General features: G+C 53.1%; 2 protein-coding genes and 1 non-coding gene across 3 annotated transcripts; 1 reads left to right on the top strand and 2 right to left on the bottom strand.

The window, feature by feature from the left end:
- Window positions 1-14,249: 14,249 nt before the first annotated feature.
- Window positions 14,250-15,908, bottom strand: FGF21 (fibroblast growth factor 21). The gene is made up of 3 exons (XM_003997528.4): window positions 15,485-15,908; window positions 15,260-15,363; window positions 14,250-14,657 (listed from the first exon to the last, which is right to left on the bottom strand). The coding sequence occupies exons 1-3, from the start codon at window positions 15,720-15,722 to the stop codon at window positions 14,367-14,369; spliced, it is 633 nt and encodes a 210-aa protein (XP_003997577.3). The 5' UTR covers window positions 15,723-15,908; the 3' UTR covers window positions 14,250-14,366.
- Window positions 15,909-17,569: 1,661 nt separating this feature from the next.
- On the top strand, window positions 17,570-20,251 carry FUT1 (fucosyltransferase 1 (H blood group)). The gene is made up of 2 exons (XM_003997529.4): window positions 17,570-17,820; window positions 18,386-20,251. The coding sequence occupies exons 1-2, from the start codon at window positions 17,685-17,687 to the stop codon at window positions 19,465-19,467; spliced, it is 1,218 nt and encodes a 405-aa protein (XP_003997578.3). The 5' UTR covers window positions 17,570-17,684; the 3' UTR covers window positions 19,468-20,251.
- A 243-nt stretch (window positions 20,252-20,494) lies between these two features.
- Window positions 20,495-20,579, bottom strand: TRNAR-UCG. Its single transcript has one exon. It is a non-coding gene; the product is annotated as a tRNA-Arg (tRNA).
- Between the last annotated feature and the right edge of the window lie 459 nt (window positions 20,580-21,038).

Consider the following 21,038-nt stretch of genomic DNA (forward strand, 5'->3'; position numbering starts at 1 on the left):
CATGGCCAGTACTGCAGATGGTGGGCCCTGGTGAGTGTGGAGTGAGGCAAGGTACAATACCCTTGGATGGGGTCAACGTCAGAAGTCTGTCTATAAAACATAGTCACCATTACCTCCCTGTGTCGTGCCTCGTAGCCAGATCTTGGCTCTTTCACATACATACTTTAATTATTTATGTGTGTAGGTGTAGAGGGAGCCAGACGTTAGGACCAGGCATATCCAGCTGGTCACAGATGTGTCATCTGCCGGGTGTGTGACCTTGGGCCTGTCGCTTTATCTGTGACCCCCTTGGCTAGAGGGAGACCCACGGGGGACTATTGAGCAGGCAAAGTCTGTGGCCTATCCAGCAACCATCAGCTTTGGAATAAAATTCTGATTTGTTGATAACCACTGGCAAACCCTCTCACCCCCTTTTGTCAATGATTCCTCGGGAGAAGGTCCAGGGTGCAAGGGGAAATTCTCATGGTTCGTGAGTTCGAGCCCCGCCTCGGGGTCTCTGCTGTCCTCACTAAGCCCACTTTGGATCCTCTGGCCCCCTCTCTCTCTGCCCGTCCCCTGCTTGTGCTCTCTCAAAAATAGACCTTAAAAAAAAAGAAAGGAACACAACACTTCTCTCAAAAAAATAAAATCTTAGCTATTCGTTTTTTAGCTGTATGAATTTCGGCAAAGGGACAGCCTCTCTGGGTCTTAGTTTCCCCATCTATAAAATGGGGGTGAGGAGAGTACCTTACTCATAAGTTTGTTGGGGGGGGGATTAAATAGGATAGTTGTGCCTGGCACACTGGAACCAGGCAGGGCTTGGGAGGCTGGGGGGTGGGGGGGTGGGGGAAGGGCCCTGAAGGACTTTTTTTTTTTCTTGCCAGAAGGATCTTTAGGCCCACTCAGGAACCGGGGGAAGGGAATTAATCAATGCCACAAACTTTCCTACTGTGTGTTAGGCCCTGGGCTGGGACGGGAGACCCAGCAGAGTCTAGATGAGGACAAGACTGTCCTCTTGCCAGTCATATTCCAGTGGGGTAGGGGTGGGTGACAAAGTAAACACAACACCCTGGTAAAATCAATATTATAAATTATATAATTTCTATTGTATAGTATATATATATAATTTAAAAAAATTTAGTAAGTAAAGTCTAACCCCAACTTGGGGCTCGAACTCATGACCCCGAGATCAAGAGTCTCATGCTCTACTGACGGAGCCGGTCAAGCGTCCCTATATGTAATATTTTTATATAAATATATTAACACAAAATATAAATATATGCTATGTATTTATTTAGTGCAAAGTATGTTTGTAGAGTAGAAAGTATATATATTATATATTATTAAGCATGTTTACATACTTGTATATGATGAAGTATGTTTACGTACTGTATAGTATGAAGTATATTTATGTGTCTTCTGATATCTATATATCAGGAGGAATACTATGTACCTTTAAATGTATATATTTATTATAAAACATGGAAAACTTGCATGTGTGGTGAATACAAACAAGTGTTATGGAACAAAACAAAGCAGGGAAAGGTGTATAATTTTTATTTTATTTTTTATTTTTCATGTTCATTTATTTTGAGAGAGAGAGAGAGAGAGCACGCGCGGAGGAGGGGCAGAGAGAGAGGGAGAGAGAAAAATCCCAAGCAGGCTCCGCACTGTCACCACGGAGCCCCATGTGGGGCTCAATCCCAGGACTGTGAGACCATGACCTGAGCCGAAATCGAGAGTCCGTTGCTTAACGGACTGAGCCACCCAGGCTCTCCGAAGGATAATTTTAAATATTGTGGCCCGGTGGGGCGCCTGGGTGGCTCAGTCGGTTAAGCGTCTGACTTCGGCTCAGGTCATGATCTCACGGTTTGTGGGTTCGAGCCCCGCATTGGGCTCTGTGCGGACGGCTCCGAGCCTGGAGCCTGCTTCGGATTCCGTGTCTCCCTCTCTCTCTTGGCCCCTCCCCTGCTCATGCTGTCTCTCTCTGTCTCTCAATAATAAGTAAACGTTAAAATATATATATATATATTATATACATATATTATATATAAAATATATATAAAATATAAAATATATATATTATATATATATATATATATATATATATAATATATATATATATATATAGTGGACCAGAGAAGCCTCACCGAGGCTTTCTAAGTGGCACTTAGAAAACCTTTTGATTATGAAAATTTGGAATGTACGGAAAAATAAGAAGAATCATAAGGTTGCCCTCTATATTGGTGTTCAGCAATCTGCCACATTTTGCCTCATTTGCCTCTTTTGTTTAATGTTTCTGTATTTGCTGAACCATTTTAGGACCCATTCGAGCCATCTTCCCCACTCCACCCTTCAGCCTGTGTCTTCCAACAGTGAAGACATTTTCCCTACTATAAATCACTTTCCCACGGCATAATGAAATTAACAACGATTCCCTAATATCATTTAATTCCCTTAATATCATTTAATTCCCGGTAGAAGGTGTATTTGGAGCAGCCACCTGAAGCGGGTGAGGGATGAGCCAAGTGGGTACCTGGGGAAGGGCGTTCCCAGCCGAGAGAACAGCCAGTACAATGGCCCTGAGGCTAGCGGAAGCGCCAAGTGTTTTAGGAACTAACGGTGAGGCAGGCGTGACCGGAACGGAGTGAGCGAGCCCTGGGGAGAGAGGGGGGTGTGAGGGCAGAGAAGGAAGGGGCCAGATACTTCAAAGCCTTGCGGGCATTTAGGCTTTTCTAGGAATGAGCCCGGAGCCAGGGACGAGGGTCTTGCAGAAAAGGAACTCAATCACCCATCAGTGGGGAACAGGCGCCCTCTGGCGGCCGTGTGGGGAACAGGTCGAGGGAGGAGAGGTTGGACGCGGGGACCTTTCAGCGCCGCGGGCCCTGAGCAGTCCAGGTGGGCGGGCAAAGGCCGCAGGACCAGGACGGGGGCAGCAAAGAGTGATCGGGTTCTGGTGCATTTTGAAGGTCAGACCAACGGGTCAGACGGGATGTGAGAGATCAGGTATGAGAGGAGAAAGAGAAAACAGGACTGCTTTCCCTTAACGGCCTTCTGTGAGACGTTTTGCGTGGTTATAGTTTGCTCATTGAATGTACCTCAATTTACTACCCGTTCCACTGGTAATGAACTTCTGCGTCCGTGATCCCGACACCAGTTCCGATGGGTCTTCCAACCCATTCGCCAACACCAGCCATTCGCCAACACCAGCTGGGCGTCCTACAGTTGAACTCCATTCCTGACGCTATTTATCTGGAGAGTCGCAGATCCTGCAAGTTAAGGGTTCGGTACCAGAAGCCCTGGCCCCCTCCCCCCAACTTGAGATACTCGTTCCCAATCCAGGTTGTCACCTGTGCTTCTGACCCGTAAACCACAGAGCAGAGGTTAGCACAATCCCTTCCTTGGGTTGGATTAATTAGCTGGAGTGGTTCACAGAACTCAAAGAAACATGTTACTTACTAGATTACTGCTTCATTATAAAAGGATACACACCCCTCACCCCAATTAAAAAAAAGAAAAAGGATATAACCCAGGAACAGTCAGATAAGGCATGGGGAAAGGGTATGGAGCCTCAATGCTCTCTCCAGGGGCAACTTTCCCCAAATTTCCAGGAGCTCATCCCCCTGGGGGCTCTCCAAATGCCGTCCTTTCGGGTTTTATGGTGTCTTCCTTACACAGGCAGGGCTGATTCAATCACTGACCACTGGTGACGGATTCAACCTCCAGTCGTTCTCCCCTTCCCCCGTGTGGTCAGAGGGTGGGGCTGAGAGTTCTAGCCCTCTAACCACTTGGTTCGTTCCCCTGGCAACCAGCCCCCGCTCTTAGGTGCTTTCCAAAGTCACCATACAAAGGCAAATGTGGTTGAAAGGGGTTTAAGAGTATCAAGGCACCTTGAACACTCTACAGCACGTCGGAAATTGTAAAGGTTTAGGAACTCTGCCAGAAACAGAATGGAGATCAAATACACATTTCTTTTTATAAATCCCAATATTTCAGGGTGCGTCCCGGTTTGGGGCTTTTATGAATAGAGCTTATGAATACGGCCGGGTTTAGCATATACTGATCAGCCATCGTCCACTGGCTGAATTAATTCACACCCCCAAGGGCGCCTGGCTGGCTCAGCCGGTGGAGCATGTGACCCTTGATCTTGGGATTGTGGGTTCAAGCCTCACTCTGGGTGTAGAAATGGCAAAAATACAATGTGTAGGGCCGCCTGGGTGGTTCCATCTGTTAAATGTCCAACCTGATTTCGGCTTAGGTCATGATCTCAAGGTTCATGAGTTCAAGCCCTGCGACAGGCTCTGTGCTGACAGTGTGGAGCCTGCTTAGGATTCTCTTCCTCCTCTCTCTCTGCCCCCTCCTCCCTCCTGCTCTCTCTCTCTCTCTCTCAAAACAAGTAAATACATTTTTATTTTTTTTTTAATTGTCTTAATGTTTTTAAATTTTTTATTTATCTTTGAGACAGAGAGAGACAGAATGTGAGCAGGGGAGGGGCAGAGAGAGAGCGAGACACAGAATCTGAAGCAGGCTCCAGACCCTGAGCTGTCAGCACACAGCCCGACCTGGGGCTCGAACCCACAAACCACGAGATCATGACCTGAGCCGAAGTCGGACAGACGCTCGACCAGCTGAGCCAGCCAGGCACCCCGGAGGTGGAACTTTAAACTGACCAGTAGCACTTGGTGACTTTACTGTGTGCATACAAAACTTTGATTTAAAAGTAAATGTGAAAAAATAAGGGAGTAAAGCAAACCCCATCAATCCAATAGAAGGAAGGAGTGGGAAAAAAAAATAATACGCTGAATAGGCTCCAAATAGCTCAAAGATTTCAATGTGAAATACAAAACCATGAAAGAAAGAGGAGTCAACATTGGAAAGTTCCTTTATAACCTGGGTGTGGAGAAAGCGTTTTAAACTGTGACTCATAATCCAGAAGCCAGAAAAGAAAACACCAATGCATTCAAATGGGGGGGAAATAGGATCCGACATTCTTCTTTCTTTTTTGTTTCTTTTTGAACAAACAGCCCTCAGGCCCTTGGGTGGAGCAGGCGAGGCCAGTTTGGGGAGGATCAGTGGCCCAGAATGGAGTGTCCGGACCTTAGTGGGGTGGGGAGGGCTCAGCACAGTGGGGATCAGGCAAGGTGTGTGTGCTGAGAGGGGTGCTGGACTGGCTGTCAGCACAGAGCCTGATGTGGGGCTCGAATAACCAACAGAGCCACTCCAGCGCCCCCAAAATTCTCCTCCTCCTCCTTCTTTAAAGAACAATCTTTGCATGGCAAGCAAAACACCTTAAGCGAACTCAAAGTCGAATGACACAAGGGGGGAAAGAGTGGCAACTCCTAATCAAAGTCTTAGTTTCTAATACGTAAAGAACTGTAGAAGTCATTATGAGAAAGACCAACAATACAATAGAAATATTATATATATAATTGCCAAATTATTTTACCAGCCAAATGGGTTTCTCTGGGAGTCCCCGAGAATTGCAACTAGAGACGAGCAAGCCACGGCGAAACTGCAGGACAGAGAAGAGGAAAGGAGGGGGTTGGGAGGGCTGTTAGAAACAAAATGTCCAGCTGGTTCCAGTTGGGTCAACGATGGAAGACGGGCGTTAGGGGGTGAGCGTCAGGCTCTGGGCTGATGGCTCAGAGCCTGGAGCCTGTTTCTGATTCTGTGTCTCCCTCTCTCTCTGCCCCTCCCCCCGTTCATGCTCTGTCTCTCTCTGTCCCAAAAATAAATTTAAAAAAAACGTTGGAAAAAAAAAAGAGAGAGAGAGAGAAATGACTACGATACTGTAATAGAATACAAAATAATAAAGAAAATACAAGATATAAAGAAAAATAAACAAATTCACCACCACTTACCTTTGGAAACCTTCGTGGCTGGTGTGAGGGAAACAAGAGAGAGGAGGGATACTGTGGAGGACAACTTGCACGATCACTAATGCAATCAGTTATCTCTTGGCTCAATGGAATCTTTTTCTGCACGGGGACGATTGTCTATGCTCACACGGGTGTTGACTACAGTAAGTAGTCATAAACTCTTGTCATAGACTGTATTTCATGTAACTGGCAATAAGACAGCAGAGGAAAGGGTCTATATCTGCAGGCAGCCTGACCTAGAATGAGGCAAAGCATTCTTAAGCCTTCTCTTGGCTGGAAAAGCAAAGGGCTATCCATAGGTGCTTTGAAGTGACCAAAAAGAAAAAAAAATCACCAGTGACAGTTGTGGGCACCTTCCAACATTCTGAAAACTCGCTGGTTTCTGCCAAACGGCCTGAGACTGAGCATCTGAGCACAGAAGATGATCACCCACAATCGCTCAGCGAGAGAGAGAGAGAGAGAGAGAGAGAGAGAGAGAGAACCATTGGTTGAGCTGTGCTCATGTGACCTTCAGCATCACGTACTACTCATATTGCAATCAGGGTGGTGGGTTCAAACTCCACCCTGGGTGGAGAGATTACTTAAATAAATAGTCTTTCAAAAAAAGAAATCTTGGGGCACCCAGCTCACTCAGTTGGTAGAGCACGGGACTCTTAATCTCGGAGTCGTGAGTTCAAGCCCCAAGTTGGGTGTCAAGCTTACTTAAAAATAAATCAGGGGCGCCTGGGTGGCTCAGTCGGTTGAGTGTCCGACTTCAGCTCAGGTCACGATCCCACAGCTCGTGAGTTCAAGCCCCGCATCGGGCTCTGTGCTGACGGCTCGGAGCCCAGAACCCATTTTGGATTCTGGGATTCGGTGTCTCCCTCTTTTCTCTGCCCCTCCCCTGCTTGTGCTCTCTCTCTCTCTCTCAAAAATAAAATAAATAGACATTTAAAAAATTAAAAAAAAAATCTGGTGAACAAAAATGTTTCCCTGACTTCTGTGAGCCACCGTAGCAAATTAAAAGCATCCAATCTGGATTGGAACCTCCAATCTGAAGGGGGGGGGGCGGTATCACCTCTTACCCCCACAGAAGACATGTGCTTCCTACATCCAAGAGCCCATGTCTTTAATCAGTTCTGGAAGTGCTCAGCTATTCTCGTCTTCAAACTCATCTCTCCTCTCAGCTCTATACGTTCCTCTAGAAGTTTATTGGAACCTTGTGTTCTACCTTCCTTGTCTCCTTCAATTTTCCATCCATTTGTCTCTTGGAGGAACATACCGAGCCCTACGTGGGGCTCGATCTCGCAAACCATGAGATCGCGACCTGAGCGGAGATCAAGAGGCTGACGCTTCACCGACGGAGCCCTCCCAGGCATCCCTGAATGTGTTCATCTTCTAGTTGCCAGTATTACAGACCCTAAGCTTTTTCAGAAAGATATGTTGTCATTTGGGGGCGCCTGGGTGGCTCAGCTGGTTAAACATCCAATTTCAGCTCAGGTCACCATCTCGCGGTTTGTGAGATCGAGCCCTTGCATCGGGCTCTGGGCTGGAGCCCTCTTGGGATTCTCTCTCCCCCCCCCCCCCCCCCCCCTCAGTCCCTCCTCACTCTCTGGCTCTCTCTCCCACTCTCCCAAAATAAATAAACATTAAGGGAGGAAGGAAGGGAAGAAGGAAGGAAGGAAGGAAGGAAGGAAGGAAGGAAGGAAGGAAGGAAGGAAGATAACACTGTGATTTCAAAATTGACCAAAGGCTTTCAGTTGACCTGAAACAGACCAGGTCCCTGGGTCTGCTCAGGAAAACGGAAACCACCCTAGGTATTTCAAATACAGGGAATTTGTCTGTTTCTTTATTTATCTGTTTCTTTGGAGCGAGAGCAGGGGAGGGGCAGAGGGAGAGAATCCCAAGCAGGCTCCACGCTGTCAGCTCCAACTCACGAGCCCTGAGATCACGACCGGAGCCGAGATGGAGAGTCAGACGGTGAACCGACTGAGTCACCGGGGCGCCCCTCAAATACAGGGAATGCGTTAAAGGGAATTGGTTATGTGAGTGCGGGGAGAGTGCAAAAAGAAACCATGGTCCCGGAGGTGGGTAGAGGTAACAGCTGGGGCTCCTGGGGCTGTAGAAAGTTGAAGGAGTGGCCCCTGCAGGATAGAAGTCAGACGTGTGGCCCAGGCAGCTGGTACCCTGCCTTCCAGGAAGGGGCCCCCTATGGAGGTGGCACCAGGTCTGAGGGGTGCAGCTGGCTGGTGCTGGAAGCGTCTAAAGTGGCTGGACGCTGGATGCAGCCTGGAACTGGAGTGGCTGGGAAAGAAATTTCTCGGCAACCGCCTCCCGCCCCCTAGTCTCCTGCCAGGGGTCACAGAGCTGGAGGGTGAGCTTCTTGGCCTCCCGGGAACTGGCGGAGGGAAGAGTGTGTGAGCAAGAGAAAGTGCTCCTTTCACAGAGAAGGCTCCAGAACAAACAGCGGCTAAATCACGTCTGCCTATGATGATAGGACGATTCTTAGAGAATGTTTTTCGGGCTGTGCTATGAGGATTTGCCGCTCTGAGCGAACAGCCGTGGGAAGTAAATCGGGATCACCCAAATCAGTTTCCTAATCTGTGTGAAAGTGACAAAGTCTACCCGTCCCGGAATCTGGGCTTGGTGGGAATTAACTTGGAAGGTAGCAGGGCTCGTGTCCTAGGACTGAATCTTCAACCCCCAAATTGTTGGCTTATGGACGAGTGAAGCCTCCCTTTCTTTCTTCTTCTTCTTGTTTTTTTTTTTTTTTTTTTTTTTATGGTTTATTCATTTATTTTGAGAGAGAGAGAGAGAGCGCGCAGAAGCATGGGATGGGCAGAGAGAAGAGACCAAATTCCAAGCAGGCTCCACACTAGCCCGATGGGGGTTCAAACTCACCAACTATGAGATCATGACCTGAGACAAGATCACGAGTGGGACGCTTAACAGACCGAGCCACCCAGGCGCCCCAAGCCTACGTGTTTGACAGGTAAGAAACATCACAAGGAAGAGGAAGTATCAGGACCTTTAAATCAAAATCAAAATCTTGATCAGAAGAGAGGTACTGAAGAAACAAACACCTTTATATCCATGACACTGACACTTTAGAAATATTTTTTCAATGTTTATTTATTTTTGAGAGACACGGAGGGACAGAGCATGAGCGGGGGAGGGGCAGAGAGAGAGGGGGACACAGAACCCAAAGCAGGCTCCGGGCTCCGAGCTCCGAGCTCCGAGCTCCGAGCTCCGAGCTGTCAGCACAGAGCCTGCCGCGGGGCTCGAACTCATGAACCGCGAGATCATGACCTGAGCCCAAGTCGGACGCTTAACCGACTGAGCCACCCAGGTGCCCCCGTGACACTGACACTTTTGTGTCAGTTTCATGTAAAGAAACTGATTGATTTGCTGATCACTGTACTCTGATCTGTCCTTGAGATACTAAAGGCATTTGGAAGGATCTGGTATATTCGACTTTCAAAACGGCCGACCAAGATTGCATTAATGTTTGTCTTCCCTTCAAGGCACTTAACTCATTTAGGGGAATCTGAGATGCCAGACTTGTGGAAGCCCATTGATCACATCTGCAGTGTTCAGATGTTTGGTGAAACCTAAAATTGTGAAACGCACAGCTATTTTTAGCTGTGGACGTAGTCAGTGAATGTTTAGAGGAAAGGGGATTGCTTAAAAATTCATTAATCATTACCAAAGAAACCCAAATAGTTGTGAATATTTGTGTCCATCCTTAAAAGCTCTTCTGACATTAAAAGACCCCACCACGATCTTTTCAACCGACGAGGAAGCTGGGATCCCTGGACATCCCCATGCAAAAGAAGTTGGGCGCCATATACAAAAATTAACTCTAATTCAATCAGGGCCCTAAACCTAACGACCGAAACTGTAAAGATCAAAGAAGAAAACATAGAACGGGAAAAGCTTCATGACGTTGGGTTTTGCAATGGTTTCTCAGATATGATGGCAAAAAACACAGACAAGAGTAGGAATAGAAAGGGGCGCTTGGCTGGCTCAGTCGGAAGAGCATGTGACTCTTGATCTCAGGGTCATGAGTGTGAGCCCCACGTTGGGTGCAGCGATTACTTAAAGAAAGAAAGAAACACACTTAAAAATAAAATCTAAAAAAGTAAATAAAGTTTTTGCAGGGTGGGGTAGGGCGAGGCAAGGCTGTCTAGTTGTGTTCAGTGTGCCTGCCAATATACACGCCCTGTGCCTGGATCCCTCCCGTATTTTGTGACTTTGGACTAGGAACTCACGCAAGGCTTCCTCCGTGCGATCGGAGTTGAGTGACGCCTCTCTAGAGAAGCATTGCTTTTCCTTTGGCAGAGGACCCAGGGACATCACTAGTCCACCCGTCATTGCATTAATTTCTCAGCGTCCCAGTGCCTCAACCACCCAATTCGATCTCAAGCCCATGCCACATGAGATTGGTTGGAGTGGTTCTATAATTTCCAATATGGAATCACTTTCTTCCACTCTGGGCCCCAGCAGAAATAGGAAAATCGCCTCGAAGCTTTCTTTCTTCCTTTTTTTTTTTCTTTAAGTTTACTTATTTATTTTGAGAGAAAGAGAGAGAGAGAGAATCCCAAGCAGGCTCCATGCTGTCAGCCGAGAGCCTGATGTGGGGCTCCATCCCACGAACCATGAGATCATGACCTGAGCCCAAGTCGGATGCCTAACCAACCAACTGAGCCACCCGGGCGTCCCTCTTCTTAGAAGCCTGTCCACACACTTAGAAGGATGTTTGGAAAGACGCCAGGTAACAACAAGGGCCACAGCATGGAATTTTTTCTCACGGGCGCAGCTTTTAGCGGATATAATTTTGAACTAATGGAAAAGTTTTGAGACTTGTGCAAAGAGCTCCATGTATCTATCCGTTGCTAAGTTCTTCAGTTCTCGCTGTTCCCGTCCCCCCCCCCCCCGCAACCCCCCGCGTTTTGCTTTATCATCCGCTCGCTATCTCTCTAGGTTATTATATATTTACATTTCCAGGAACATTTGAGAAAACACTGGAGATACCATGCCCCTTTGTCCCTAAGTACTTCAGCGTGTACTTGTATTTGCTAAGAACAAGGACGTTCTTTTTAATAACCGCAAGGCAATCATCAAAATCAGAAAATTTCCTGTGGATCAATTACCACTATCTAATGCACTGAACTCATTCAAATTTCATCAAGTGTCTTCCTCACCACCGGGATGTCACCTGATTGCTCAGAGAGCTGCCTCTGGTGTCCATTAACACGAGCATTTCCTCCTGGCCTTGTCCTTAACCTTGACTTCTTCCAAGAGAGTCAAGGCAGGTTGTTTTGCAGAAGGTCTCCTGATAGGAAAATGTTTCCTCCCTCACGATTCGATTCGATTCAGGTTAGGCAGCACAAGGCTGGCTGGATCTTCCCACCTCCCACCTCCTGCACCCCCTACCTCCACCCCCACCCCCACCCCCGTACCCCCCCCCAAAACAACAACAGAAACAGATGCACGTAGAGCAACTACGATAGCAGAAATTCACCAACAAACATTTTGCACAAACCCCGGACATACAAGTGACTGGGACCAAAAAGGAAGCTAGCAAGACTGGAACTTTCCCTGCAGGGGGCACTCCATCCAACTCTTGATCTCTGAACTCCGGTCACGATCCCAGGGTCCTGGGATGGAGCCCCGTGTTGGGCTCCGGGCTGAGCGCGGCGGAGCCTGCTTAGAATTCTCTCTCCCTCTCTCTCCGCCCCTCCCCTGCATGTGCGTGCACACTCTCTCTCAAAAATAAAATAAACTCATGGGGCGCCTGGGTGGCTCAGTCGGTTAAGCGTCCGACTCTTGGTTTCGGCTCAGGTCATGATCCCACGGTTCGTGGGTTCGAGCCTTGAATCGCTAACCGTGAGGGGCCTGCTTGGGATTCTCTCTCCCCCCCCCCCTCTGCCCCTCTCCTGCTTGTATTTGACATACAACACTGTAAAAATTTAAGGTGCATAAACATGTTAATCTGATACATTTACGTAGCATAATGTGATTGCCATTGTAGTAATTATGAACACCTCTATGAGGTTTCATCATTATCCTTTCTTTTTAGGGGTTGGACTAAAGGTCTATTCTTGTGAAAACTAGCGTAAGGAAACCCCAGGTTGATTTTGGCAGGAGCTCTGGGGGTAAAGGAGCTTGGGTACTGGCAGGAGGGGAAACAGAGGTAGATCTTTCTACAAAATTTTGGAGAAGTGGATATACTAACAGGTAATTTCTATTTGTTTATTTATTTATTATTTTTTAAAATATTTTGTTACTTTTTTTAATGTTTATTTTTGAGAGAAAGCGAGAGCGCAAACGGGGTAGGGGCAGAGAGAGAGAGGGAGACAGAGGATCCGAAGTGGCCTCTGCACTGAGAGCAGGGAGGCCGATTAGGGGCTCGAACTCGCGAGAGCCGTGAGATCATGACCGGAGCCCAATTCAGACATTCCACCGACTGAGCCACCCAGGCACCCGAAAGATTTTATTTTCAAGCTATCTCTCTATATACCCAATGTGGGGCTCGAACCCATAACCCTACGATCAAGAGTCTCACTCTCCTCCAACTGAGCCCTCCAGGAGTCCCCGAGATGGTTATGTTCTTAAACGCCGTATGGAAAGAACAAAGAGTTTAACTTTAAGAACTCTGAGCCCGGGACAGCGATCCCGGTCCACACCCCTCCTAAACGTCCTGACAGGTGAGCAAGACCAGACGAATGTAACAGACTGCACAGGTGTGCACCAAGTTCAAGAGCATCCCCTGGAAATTCAAGTTCACCTGGAACCTGTGAATGTGGCCTTATTTGGAAATAGGACCTTTGTCAGTGGAATCCAATCAAGATGAGGTCACGCTGGATCAGACCAGGTCCTAAACCTGACGTGACCGGTGCCCTCATAAGAAGAGGGTAATTTAGGGACACCTGGGTGGCTCCGTCGGTTGAGCGTCCAACTTCAGCCCAGGCCATGATCTCACGGTTCATGGGTTCGAGCCCCGCGTGGGGCTCTGTGCTGACAGCTCAGAGCCTGGGGCCTGCTGCGGATTCTGAGCCACCCAGGCGCCCCCCCTCCCCCCACCCCTTTCTTTTTTTAATTTTGACACTAACCTGCTTCTAGCGGAAAGGAGAGACAATGCGATTGGGAGTTAACATCCCCAGGTGGGGGGAGAGGTGTTTGCTTGTTTAACACATTTTGCAGGAAACTGTAGGTTTCCTGTCTGGCTTCCCTCTTCCAGGGTCCCGCCCCTCTCTGGGTATCTCTGACACCCCCCCTCTCCCCACCGGGCCCCACGTTTGTCCCTCTTCTCCTCCTCCTCCTCCTGGGTCCTTGACTTCCTCTCTCTGGGTGTCTATCTTAGGACCCACCCCCCACCATTCCACTACCTCTTCCCTCCCCGCCAGGCTGGCCAGGTCCCCGTTCTCCAAGACTGTGGAGGCTTGCAGGGGTGGGGTGGGCGGGAAAGTGATCAGGGCAGATGCCCCGAGGTGCTTCCTGCTCCCTCGCAGGGGGAGACTTTCCAGAGTCAGGTGGACTCCTCTGACCCAGGAACATACATCCCACGTGAAGCTCCCCCCCCAGCCACGAAGCCGCTCTTTCCGGCGACTTTTGTGGCGTTTCGGATTCTGCTTCCGGTGACACCTCTTTCCCTGCCGGAGCCAGCCCAGTGCCACCAGAGCGGACAGCCACACTTGCCACGAGATGCAGAGAGCTTCATTTCCTCCAGTCACTGAGTCCCTCCTGGGACCTGCTGGGACCTGCAGTTATATCCCCTTTCCACTGAGATGTTCCTCTCATTTGAACCTTGGAATTAAAAATGAAGGGCCCTGGGGCGCCTGGGCGGCGCAGTGGGTTAAGCCTTCCACTTCGGCTCAGGTCATGATCGTACAGTTTGAGCCCCGTGTAGGGCTGTGTGCTGGGCTCTGTGCTGACAGCTCGGAGCCTGGAGCCCTCTTCGGAGTCTGTGTCTCCCTCTCTCTCTGCCCCTCCCCCACTCATGCTCTGTCTCTGTCTCTCAAAAATGAATAAACGTTAAAACATTTAAAAAAAAAATATGAAGGGCCCAAGACGCCGTGGGAGTGGGTCAGACTCCTGGACATCAGCGCTGTCCGTGAATCTGGGCTGTTGTCTACATTTCTGTCCTCCCTTCTGTCCCACCCAGGAAATCGCTCAAAGAACAACGTGGAAATCTACGCTGCGGGCGGGGAGAGAGAACAGGCAACCCGCTCACTGGGACTGCATTCTGTGACAGTCATCACACTCCAAGTCCATAAGCACCTGGACGGATGAATTTAGATCCTCAAGCCCTCTTCTAGAGAACCAGGACCTCCAGCCTTCAGTCCCTCCAGTCCCTCCCTCAGCACAGGGTTCCCAGTTCCTCCCTCAAACACTCACACACGCGCACCCTGACCCTCCTCTCAGATTCTTTATTATCCCAAGTAGGCAAAATAAAAAAATAAATAAGATAAATATCAAATAACCCAATAAATAAAGAGGAGGCCCCACAGCAAACAGCCCGTGGCTTCAGGAAGCGTAGCTGGGACTTCGGCCCTGGGAAGCCCCCACCATGCTCAGAGGGTCCGAGGAGCCCACGTCCGGGGGCTCGGGGGCCAGGATCCCTGGAGGCTCCGGGGGTGCCGGAAGCAGGCCTGGCAGCGGCAGGAAGCGGGCAGGTGCCCGGGGGGCCAAGTCCCGGTATGGGGAGTTGTGGGGGGGCAGGCGGAGTGGGAGCCCGAGGGTCTCCGAGTGGTAGATGTTGTATCCGTCCTCCAGGAGCAGTTCCCGGAAGCTGCAGGCTGCGGGGTCAAAGCGGAGCTGAGGGGACAAGAGAGGACGTCGGAGATACGGGATTCCTCTGCACCTTCCTGCTGCAGGACCCAGGAGTCCCGGCCCCCAGCCCCTCCTCCGGGACACAGGCAACAGAAGCAGGCTCTCCCTTTACCCCTGGGCAGTCCTGCAAGGCCTACCTCCCTGGCTTCACTTCACAGAGACCAATATTCCAGCCCAGGGACCAGTCAAGGCTCTCTGAGTCCAGACAGAGGCGTCTGGCTTCCACCCAAGGGGTCATGGTCACTTTACAGGCCATGGGTCCCCTGAGCAGCCCTGTGCCCAGCGTGAAGCAGGCAGCTAGGAGCCCATGCGGCCCAGCAAGGGTCACAGGTCACAGGACTCAGGCGCTCCGTCATTCACGGGCCTCGTGACTCGGAGCTGGTGTGTCCCTGCCTGAGCCTCAGTTTCCCCTTGTGCACAAATGATGAGGTCAGCTCCCGCGTGCAGGGGAGGTGGCGAGGCGGGGGGCCACGCAGGGAGCACAGAACCAAGCCCGGCTCAGGCCCAAGGTGCGAGAGGTGGAACCCTGGGTGGTGAAGGTGATACGGAGGGGGGAGCACGAGAAGGGGGCGATCCCAGAAACTCACCGATCCATACAGTGTCCCATCTGGGCCCTGGCACAGGAACCTGGACGTTTTGACCCCCAAGATTTGAATTACCCCCGGCTTCAGGGCTTTTAGCTCCAAGAGACCTGAGAGGAGAGAGTGGTCAGGGGCTCAGAGGACCTCTGCCCAGGCCCGTCTCTCTTAGACCCAGGGGTCTGGGCCCCCCAGCCCCTGCTCCCTCAGACCAGGCTCTGTCTATGCACTCACTCTCAGGGCTCCGGCGAGCGGTCCCCACCACTGTGCCATCAGCCTTGATCTCGAGGTGGACCTCTGTCTCCTGGGCGTCGTCCGTGTAGAGGAACCGCTGTCGAACTTGGCCCCCGAATTGGAGGAGGGGGCTGGAGTCAGGGATAGGGTGTGCCTGGCAGGCTTCCGGCAAAAGGACCCCCAGCATCATCAGGACCCACAGTCCCAGGCGCTGGGACCCGGCCTCGTCCCAGCCCATCACTGGCTCACGTCCTCAGGTGAGATCCGGGGTCTGGGGCTTGAGGAGCCGAATGGTCTAGATTCTGTCCCCGTTGTCTGGGACAGGAGATTCACGGATTGCACCTTAGTGAGCCTCAACGCCTGGGTCTTCGTGTCCGCGGATTCCCAGCTGACAGAATACCCCGGTCTCTTAGAATGGATGCAGGCACTCCAAAATTTATATCCAGACAGACCCGCCCAATCACCTTCCCCACACCTGACCCATGATATTTGACCCACTTGGCAAGAGCTAGGATTCCACCGTGGCCAGATCAGCCTGAGCCGGATGATGCAACCGGGGGGGGGGGGGGGGTGGTCCTTCCCGCTGGGGCCCTGGACTCCCGGGTCTGAGGAATCAGGGGGACCGGGACCTGCTGACTGGGACTTGGCTGAAAGGGGCTGGGGGAGGAGAGGGCTGGGGGCCTGGAAAACTGCCTCCCTGGCTGATCGACGGACACCGTGCCCCATAACCGGGATTGCGGCATCCTGCCCGAATTTCTGTGGGTTTCTGGGGGGGTGCGGGCAGGGAGGGTGTCACACACACGGACGTTCCTCGATCATCAGGAGAGCAGCAAAAGCCACGTGACCAAAAGCCTCTCGCCTCAACCTCACCAACCCCAGCCCAGAGGTTCCTCGGGCACCTAATGAGCCAGAGGAGAGCCTCCCTCTCCTCCCTGATGTAATCCCGGGACCTCTTTCACCAGAGTAGCTACCCCAGGCCCAGAAAGGTGTTCTCAAAATAGCCTGGGGTGGGGAGGGTGGGTGGAGGGTGAAAGTCTGACTCAGCGCCTCTGGGGTGGGGGTGGGGGGGGGCAGAGCCAGGCTCTGGAGGGGGGAAGTGAAGAGACCAGAGCCCAAAGGGAATGGGGGGGGGGTTCCTGGAAACTGTAGGACAGAGACGGACACCCTCCAGTGCGGAGGTCTGAACGTCTCCAGCAGAGGGGGCTGGGGCTGGAAATCCTGGGTCTGTGGAAGGAGGGGCTTGGGTCTGGAGACATCACGGTCCACCCTCTGGAGAGGGGAGTCAAATTCCTGGGTCTTTAGCTTTGATTTATCGAATGACAATGATCACACGGCTCCAGCCCAAGGAAGTGGGGGGGGGGGGTGGCGGAACCGCCCGGTCAATGGAAGCGGCTCCAGGTATACACCGCGGAGCCGAGGCCCTGGACCCCCAACCTGGGGCCCCAGCCTCCCGGTGAGGCTGGGCATGACAGGCCCGCTTCCCCTCCTCGCCCTCGGGGAGACGCTGTCCCCGGGACGCGCCCGTCTGGAGAGGAGCCGTCGGACCCCGGATCGTAGGATTCCTCAAAAGGAGAGGCTCAGCAGTTCGCAGGTGCACCGTGCGGAGACGGGGAATTAGCGGCCCCCGGTGTGCGCGGGGACACCCTTTCGGGCCGGAGGCGCCCACGTTCGGGACCCTGAGAGCCGGAGGAGGTTTCCATCGGCTCCTGGAGCAGGCCTGGCAAACAGGTTCTGCCTCCCCACCGGGAGGACCCGGCCGAGGGCGGAGGATCTTCGCCCCCGCCCGGGCCTGGTGTCTGCGCCCTCCCCAGCGGCTGGGGCGTGGCCCGGCTCGGAGCATCCAGATACTCTGGGCGGCCCTTCAGCCCAGGCTCGGGAGAAGGGGGAGAAGTCGATGGACCCGAATACCTGGGTCCGGCCTTGCGGCTGGGCGCCGGGTCTCCAGGCTGTGGAGGCTGGCCCCGGAGAGCCCGCCCGCGGGCCGGGGCCGAGGAGGAGGGGGCCGGGCGCGGGTCCCCGGGTCTGGGGAGGGCAGGGGGGGCGGGGGTTACCAGCTTAGCCTGGGGCGCCGGGGCGGGGGCGGGGCTCCGCCTCCGACCTACCTGCCCAGGTCGGGAGGGGCGGAGGCTGGGAGTCTCGGAACCGCGCCCATCTCCTTCCTCCCTCCCCCGAGCCCTAGGAGCCAGTCGGGGGAGGCGGCATGGAGGGGAGGGCTGCCGAGCCTAGGATCCCGGAGTCCTGGGTTCCGGGGGCGGCCGGATGTGGGCTGCACCTGCGGTCGGCGCGCTCCAGCCTCTCTAAGCCCGCTGTGGCTCTGTCACCCGCCAGGAGCTCAGGTGAGTGGGACCGGAGGATGCCTGGGACCCAGGAATCGGGGCCTTCGGTCCCAGGAGGCGCAGCCCCAACCGCTAGCCCCGTAGGACCCCAGGAGTCTCCACCCCCCCCCCCCAACTCCTGCTCGTCCAGAGGCCGAGATCCCTCATCCAGTCCCCGACCTCCAGCCTCTCATGTTCCACCTGGCCCCTCTCTTCCCGTCACCCCCATGGCGGAGTCCTCACCCTCCCTCCACCAGGCCCACCCCAGAGAGGAGTGGGTGGCACATCGCCCAACTAAAGTGGGACCTCCCGGCCCGGGGAGCCAGATTCCAAGGTGCGGATGTGGCAGGCTGGCTCCGAGACCCGTTGCTATCTTGGAAACACCAGTTTTCGACATTCGCCGTCCCCATCCCTGCAGTTCCAAGCGCCCACCTCCCTCCCCTCCCTCAGATCCAGGCCCCTGATCCCCTTTCCCGGGGACCCAGGAGTCTCAAGCCTTGGTTTCCTCGTTCCCCCAGGCCCCTGCCCACGGACACTTCCTCCTGGGGCTCCGGGGCCCCGCTAATTCACCTTTCCTCCCGTGCAGCCATGTGGGCCCCCAGCCAACGGCAGCTCTGTGTGGCTTTCCTGCTAGTGTGTGTCCTTTCAGCCACCTTGTTCCTCTACGTCCACCGAGACCTCTTTCCCAACGGCCTGGCCCTGACGGCCCTGTGTCCAGGCCGCCGCCCGGTGCCATCCCCTGTGGCCATCCTCTGCCTGTCCCCCAACACCTCCGCCTGCCCCAAGCCCCCCGCCTCCCTCTCGGGAACCTGGACCATCCACCCAGACGGCCGGTTCGGTAACCAGATGGGGCAGTACGCCACGCTCCTGGCCCTGGCCCAGCTCAACAGTCGCCGGGCCTTCATCCTGCCCGCCATGCACGCCGCCCTGGCCCCCGTGTTCCGCATCACCCTGCCGGTGCTGGCGCCCGAGGTGGACAGCCGCACGCCCTGGCGGGAGCTGGAGCTCCACGACTGGATGTCCCGGGAGTACGCCCGCCTGAGGGACCCCTTGCTGAAGCTCACCGGCTTTCCCTGCTCCTGGACCTTCTTCCACCACCTCCGGGAGCAGATCCGCAGGGAATTCACGCTGCATGACCACCTTCGGCGAGAGGCCCAGGGTCTGCTGAGCCGGCTCCGCCTGGGCCCCACCGGGGACCGCCCTCGCACCTTCGTGGGCGTCCACGTGCGCCGCGGGGACTACCTGCGGGTCATGCCCCACCGCTGGAAGGGGGTGGTAGGCGATCGCGCTTACCTCCGGCAGGCTATGGACTGGTTCCGGGCACGGCACGAAGACCCCGTCTTTGTGGTCACCAGCAACGGCATGGAGTGGTGCCGGGAAAACATGGACACGTCCCGTGGGGATGTGATCTTTGCGGGCGACGGGCAGGAGGGCTCGCCGGGGAGGGACTTCGCGCTGCTCACGCAGTGCAACCACACCATCATGACCATTGGCACTTTTGGCTTCTGGGCCGCCTACCTGACCGGTGGGGACACCGTCTACCTGGCCAACTTCACCCTGCCCGACTCCAACTTCCTGAAGATCTTTAAGCCCGAGGCTGCCTTCTTGCCCGAGTGGGTGGGCATTAATGCAGACTTGTCTCCCCTCCGCTCCTTGGCTGGGCCTTGAGCAGCGGGGAGACTTTCTGGAATAGCTCGGGCCAGCGTTCTGGGTCTCCGGAGGCCTAGCGGCTTCTGGAGAAGCTTGTGGTAGCCCCGTAGCAGGCGGGCACCCATTTCTAGAGTAATCCTAGTTGGCTAGACTTGGAGAAAGAGGACTTGGAGAAAAAGAAACCTAGGGGCTCTCTGTAACTGCCTGGACGTTCTAGAACCAGCAGGGGATCTTTTCCTGAGGGCTGGCAATGTCCAGAGAGGCTCGCGTCAGTTCTGGAAGGCAATGCCTTACCCACTGTTCCCAGCACGGATCCAGGGTACTTCTGGATGGCTTCACCCCAAAAATGGAGAACTCCCCGCCCCCCCCCCCCTTCTAATGTTGCCTCTGGTCTTTTCTAGAAGAGAAGGACAATCCTCAGGACTGAAAGAACTTAGGGGTAGTCCACAGCAAGCACTCATCCACTCCTCTGCTGTGTTTCTGGAGTGGTTCTAGAGAGGGCCAGGTCTCAGGCCTGTGGAGAATCCTGCAGGGCTTCCCCAGAGGGGATGAGGTTCTGGAATTCTAGGAGGATCTCAGGAAGGGACACTCAGAAGTTCAACACCTCAGCCACTGTCAGGAAGACTGGCAGAACACAGAGTATCTGTCCTGTGAGGTGGGAAATCTGTCCAACCTCTCAGCCTCTGAGAAAAAGAAAGACAAAGGCCCGTTTTGGAAATTTAAAAAGAAAAAAATATGTTTTTTAATGTTTATTTTTGAGAGACAGAGACAGAGCGTGAGCAGGGGAGGGGCAGAGAGAGAGGGAGACACAGAACCTGAAGCAGGCTCCTGGCTCTGAGCTGTCAGCACAGAGCCCGACTCGGGCTCGAACTCGCAGATCTAGAGATCATGACCTGAGCTGAAGCCGGGGGCTTAGCTGACTGAGCCACGCAGGTGCCCCTTGAATTTTTTTTTTTTATGTTTATTTTTGAGACAGAGGCAGAGAGCAAGCAGGGGAGGGGCAGAGAGAGGGAGAGGGAGACACAGAATCCAAAGCAGGCTCCAGAGCCTGAGGTGGGGCTCGAACTCACGAACCGCGAGATCACGACCTGAGCCGAAGTCAGACACTTAACCGACTGAGCCACCCAGGCGCCCCAGAGACTCTATTTTGAGCAGATAGACTAAAACGTGGGACTGTTCCTCCACAGGTCGGGGAGAGGTATGGATGCTGAAATACAGCAGCTCGTGGAGCAAAGCCTTCCAGAAACCTAGAGACTTTTTTTTTTTTTTTTGTCAAAAACTGCCAAAGACAGGCACTTTACAAGTCGGCTCTGAGTTAAGGTTACCTTTCTTCTCAAGAAAGTTTCCTTCTCTGCAGCTGGGCTGTTGGATGTAACAGGATCGATTTTCTGGAATTCAGCCAGCATAAATAAACGTCATGAATGTTTCTTTTGGGCTTGCAGAAAGCTACAGGTATGGGGACCCTTGCCAACCTGGGCTTCCTCTGATTTCACAGAACCACTAAACCCGGTTTCGGGCTTCAAGGGCTCTGTAGGCGCCTGGGTGGCTTAGTCAGTTCAGCCTTCGACTTTGGCTCAGGTCATGATCTC

This window comes from Felis catus, chromosome E2 (assembly GCF_018350175.1).
Source record: "Felis catus isolate Fca126 chromosome E2, F.catus_Fca126_mat1.0, whole genome shotgun sequence".
Lineage (NCBI taxonomy): Eukaryota > Metazoa > Chordata > Mammalia > Carnivora > Felidae > Felis > Felis catus.